Source organism: Polistes canadensis, unplaced genomic scaffold (genome assembly GCF_001313835.1).
Source record: "Polistes canadensis isolate GaletaPanama2010 unplaced genomic scaffold, ASM131383v1 scaffold_81, whole genome shotgun sequence".
Lineage (NCBI taxonomy): Eukaryota > Metazoa > Arthropoda > Insecta > Hymenoptera > Vespidae > Polistes > Polistes canadensis.
In genome coordinates, this window is record NW_014569628.1 from 387,780 (window position 1) to 393,317 (window position 5,538).

The following is a 5,538-nucleotide window of genomic DNA, read 5'->3' on the forward strand; positions in this document are numbered from 1 at the left end:
TATATATATAATATTATCGTATGTTATAAAGAGAACAAATTTGGAATAAATCAAAAAAGTAAAAGGTTGAAGAAAAGGTGGGGAGAGGTAAAAAAAATTGGTCAGAATTGCACCCTCACGTTGACACAGTGGCTGCAATGTACGTGATGGAGACGGGTGGCCACAAGGTGGCGCCTGTTCCAGGCACGAGGGTGAAGAAGGTCGACTACAAATCGATGAACCACCACCACCACCACCACGAGTCCAATTCCGGTGGTGGTGGTGGCGGTGGCGGCGAACGGGGTGGCGGTGGTGGTGGTGGAGGTGGTGGTGGTGGTGGTGGCACACACATTGCCGCCACCGTGAAAAATACCGTGAGACGATTGCTGCGTCGTACAAAGAGCCACAGGGACGCACCCACAACACCAACTACTACGACTATGACTACCACCATAAATCACGGTAATCATCGGCAACAGCATAATCAACAACAACAGCAACAACAACAACTTAATAATAACGAGAAAAGTAACGCGAAGAACAAGACTAACAACGAGCATGGCGTTAGGTGGTCAGAAAAACCACCCTCGGTTGCTGCTGCTGCTGCTACTGCTGCTACTAATGTTGAAAAACAACAGCAACATCAGAGAACGGATTTGATGAACAGCTGCACTACCAGGAGTTACATCAAACGACGTATCAGGGATAAGGTAAGACAGACACACCTCTACACTCCTGTGGTATTTAATAAATCGTCGAATTTTATTATCAGTTTTTTTTCTTTATTTTTTTCGTCAAGTTTTTCTTATCCCCGTTGATTTATTTCTATAATTAGTTTTATATATATATATTTTATATTTTATATAATGAACGTTTAATCAAAGTGATCAATTAAGTCTACGTGTCATCGTTAATATTTGATTTTGACAAGTTCTTGATTGAGAATTGTTGTCGAAGAAAAGTATTTAGGATTGTATTAGATTCGTTCTTTTTAGAATAAAAAAAAAATTCGTGATAATTATACGAAAATTATTATTATTAATACTATATCTACTCTATATTGTTACTATTGTAATTATTATTATTATTATTATTATTATTATTTCTTCTCGGTATAGAAATGATGACGTAGAAAAATGACCAGATGATTTTTCCAGTGGACAAATTAATAAAGGTCACTTCTTGACGTGGTAGCATTAAATTGATCCAGACCTTGACCTTGTTAAAAAAATATGTGCTAGGGATTAGATCGCACATATACATTTATATGAATATGTATATATATATATATATACATATCTTACGTTCGATAGGCATTTATGAATTATTTACAAAGTTTATCAGTCAAGTTGACAATCGTTTGACAAATGATTCGAACAAATTATTTCAGTACTAGTCAATTTTTTTCTCCCCTTCCCTCAACTGTTTTTTTTTTTTATTTTTCGACAAAAGAATATTGTTTCGAATGTCGTTTACAATATTCGTGTAATTTTTTTTATTATCGAACTTAAAAATTAATCTCACACGTCATTTGAAACATTCGCACAAAATTTCTTACCATATTCGAGGAATGATAACGTAATGCAAGTATATATATATATATATATATATATATATATATATATATGTATTCATTTGGTATATGCCAACGATGTAATAAATAATGACTGGCCTCGAACGAATTTTTCTTAGAAAGCTGATGCAATTTATTTTCTCAGCCATCGACAGCTATTTAAAAAAAAATCCTTCCCATACGCTTAGAAAATGAAATGTCAAAAGAAATCTTTCAAGAAACAAACAAAAATTGAAATTAATTGAAATATTTAAATTAACAAAAGTTACATTTTATAAAATAACAGACAAATGTTCAGAAACACGACGGTAAAAAAAAATCTCCATTTTTATATTACAAAATATTTCTATCTTTATATAAGTCATGAAATTATACAAATTTATTTCACGATTTATTTTACACACAAAGTGTAACAATAATTTTAATATATAAAATAAATCGTACGCAAAATTAATTCTTCTAATAGTAATCTACTTTTGACAATAATTTAAAATTCTTTGCGATAATTATAAATGCAAAAAAAAAAAAAAATAAAGTTAAACAAATCGTATTATTTTTATCGAACAATAATAGAAGAAATTTGTTGAAAAAAAAAAAAACAAATTACGAAAGCACAAATATGAAAGTTATTAAATTAATGATAAATTAGATATCTATGGAATGAATTACGTCATGTTACGTATAATAGGTTAAAATCCTAGAAGAACAGATGTGTATGTGTGTCTCTATATATATATATTGATATTGTCCATAAATATTTTTCTACGAATAGAAGGAAGTCAGTATTCCTTTTGTCGTATATTATATATATCTATCTTTCTTTTATATTCCTTGTACAATGCACGCTTCTAAGGATAATAACTGCATAATTGATCTCGTAAAAAAGAAAAAGAAAAGGTATCATTGGTCGAACGAGTTAAGATAATTCGTTCTACAAAAAATACTTGGAACATAGTAATGTTTCAACATGATTTATAAACATGTTATTACATTTAAACATTCAACTATAATAAAAAATTCATTCGGTGAACCCTTTCTAGAATATTTTTCTAAATATCACATATGTTTCAATTATTAATTGATATCATTGCCATAATTGTGTTGTTAGTGTAGTAAGTTTTCGTAATTATTAAGAAGGAGGTTGGTGGAGTGAGGGAATGAGGGAAAGGAGGGGAGAGGAAGAAAAAAATCTTTTAACGAGAAGAGAACAATAGAGATTGTTGTTCTGTCTTACATTATCCTCGATAATATTCGCGAAACGTTCCTTTTGTTCGTACCAGTAATCTTACTTGTGTCTTATTTGTTGAGTAATCATCTCGATGAGTGCTACTTAAGATCTTTTAGGTTTACTTAGATTTTCTTAACGTATAGTAGGAGTTTAACATAATCTCCGTCTCGTGATAGGTGGAATTATTCATTTTCTTCCTAATCGAGATATACTAAACATCGTAAAAGATTATCTCTTTTGTCATTTATAATTTTTCTAGAACAAGTGGCGTGTTTTTACGTATATATATCTATGTGTATGTATGTGCGTGCGTGTGTGTTCGTATGTGTGTCGATATTCGTTGAACTTTAAAAAGAAAAAGGTGATAGATAAAAATAAAAATAACTAACCTCATATGTGTGATAATCATGTTTATGTATAGAATTTTATATACGAGGAGGAAAACATTTCAATGTAAAATATTTCTGTTAATCGGTAACAACGATAAACAACAACCGCGACAACACACGATAATAACAAAATAATAATTCATAGGTATTAGCCTAAATTTCTATTTTTAAAATTCTATTTCATTATCTCTATATTGATTATTTTAAAAAAAATACACAAATGATGTTAAATAAGAAATGTTAAAAAAGTAAAATTACTGTGCATAACTTTGATAAGAAAAAAAATTCAATATTGATACTTCTGCGCATTGGTTTATTTCCAAAATATAATGCACCAGATATTTTCCTCTCGTTAAATAAGAAATATTTTTCTGTTACATAAATTAAACGAAAAAAAAAGAAACAAATATACTTAAGAAATAAATTGAAGCTGCCATGCCTTTGAAATTGTTAAAAGCAAGTGTGAAACCGGACGTGTGCCGTTATAAACGCTTCGTTTTTTTTCTTCTTCTTCTTCTTCTTCTTCTATCGCGTTATAATGAAAGAGGTGGTTTTTTTTTCTTATCGTTTTCAATCTACGATATTACCTTGATGTGTTTGCTTGAATATTATGCAATATTGAAAACACCATTATCGAATTTATTTGATCGTCTTAAATTTAAATATGAAAAACAAATTACATCAAATAAACGTACGAACGAACGAAGTTAACAACATCAAACTGACATCATTGATTTTCTCTCTTGGCTTTCTTTTCATTGCTTAAGAATTCGTACGCACTGGATAACTGCACTGGTTATTACATTTATCTATCCTAGAAACAACGATTAAATTGCACGCAACCAATGACGACTTTAAACTTTACTTATATAGCATTGAACCAAACAGGTGCACCTATTACTAACAACTTACAATTCTTACTTCGAAGAATTATTTATCGATTACTCTATAATTCATAGAAGAAGTAGGAGAAGAAAAAACAAACAATATTCTATAGAATAATTACATTGTTTATTTATTTTCTTCCTCTTCTTTTTCTTTTTCTTCTTCTTCTTCTTCTTTGCGTTTGAATTTTGTAGGTTGGAGTTTAAAAAGAAATGCAATAATTCAAAGTTGAAATTGTTACAACAATAATAATATTATTATGAATAATATTATTTTATTATATATATTATATTATTTATTAATTAAATGAAATTTTACAAATAATAATATTTGATTGGTAGAAACAATATTTGGAAAGGATAGTTTCTTTTTTTTCTTTTTTTTTTAAATACAAATCTCGAAAATATATACATATCGTTTGCATGATGCAATTATATTTGCGTGCAATGTTACGTACATTTAAAAAATAAATTCAACGATATATATATATATATATATATTTAAACACAAATATTACTCTTTAACCCTTCTTTGCATGATTTTTTCTTTTCTTTGAAAATAAATCAGGGTGATGTAATAATTATTGCTTTAGATTAAAGAAAAAATATTTAAAAAAATTCTAGTGCTATTTTTTGACAACTGCGTTTTGTTGTACGCAATAGTTGCTTAAAAAGTTGCCAGCAACTAACAAATATACAGTACAAGGGTTTTGAGTACCTTTTTTTGTTGACTAAATATTATGATTGAAATTTCCATCATCATGCAAAGAAGGGTTAATGAAAATATAATACACGTTTGTTCAAAATCTTAATATTATCTTCCCAATTTAGTTAAAAAAAAAAATAAAGAAAAAAGGAAGAAAAATAATTATTTAAATCGAACCAATTCTCGCGAGAAAAATCGAAGGTGTGCAAAATGTACAAGACGCTTAAAATTTACACCTTGATTTCTATGAATCGTGAGCTCGTTTAATGATACGCCAACGTGTCATGAATCGTAAAAGAATAAAGTACACGATTATATTCAGTGACGATACGATGATGGTGGTCGTAGTGGTCTGTCTATCTATCTGTGTGTGTGTGTCTGTGTGTGCACGGTGCACAATCGAGCACAATCGACCTCGGTGCATATGATTTCATTCGCAACGGATTTGAGTGGAAAGAACGAGGTCAACCAGATACGCGAAGGTATTTTCACGTGAACAGGATTATTATTTGCCCTATCTCCAATTTGAAAGTATACACGTATTAATTACTTATCTACATTCGATCACTCTCCTTTAAATTCTTTTTTTTTATATCTATAATCAAACCAAACCCAAAATTAAGTAATATTATTTCGTTATTACATTATTTTTCTCTTTCTTTCTTTCTATATTATTTATATTTTTTATTTGTTATATTTTTGTATATATTTTATGATCATAGAAAGTTTTTAAGAATATAATGGGAATTAATGAAACAAGTCGCGTATAGATATATATA

At 29.1% G+C, this 5,538-nt stretch overlaps 1 protein-coding gene across 1 annotated transcript in view; it reads left to right on the forward strand.

Moving 5' to 3' along the window:
- The first annotated feature begins 19 nt into the window (after positions 1–19).
- Positions 20–5,538, forward strand: part of LOC106786758 (serine/threonine-protein kinase MARK2-like) — a 61,833-nt gene continuing 56,314 nt past the window's right edge. Inside the window, exon 1 of the mRNA XM_014748502.1 lies at positions 20–689. Coding sequence (XP_014603988.1) covers positions 138–689 — 552 coding nt within the window. The 5' untranslated portion in view covers positions 20–137. The remainder of the gene's footprint in view (positions 690–5,538) is intronic.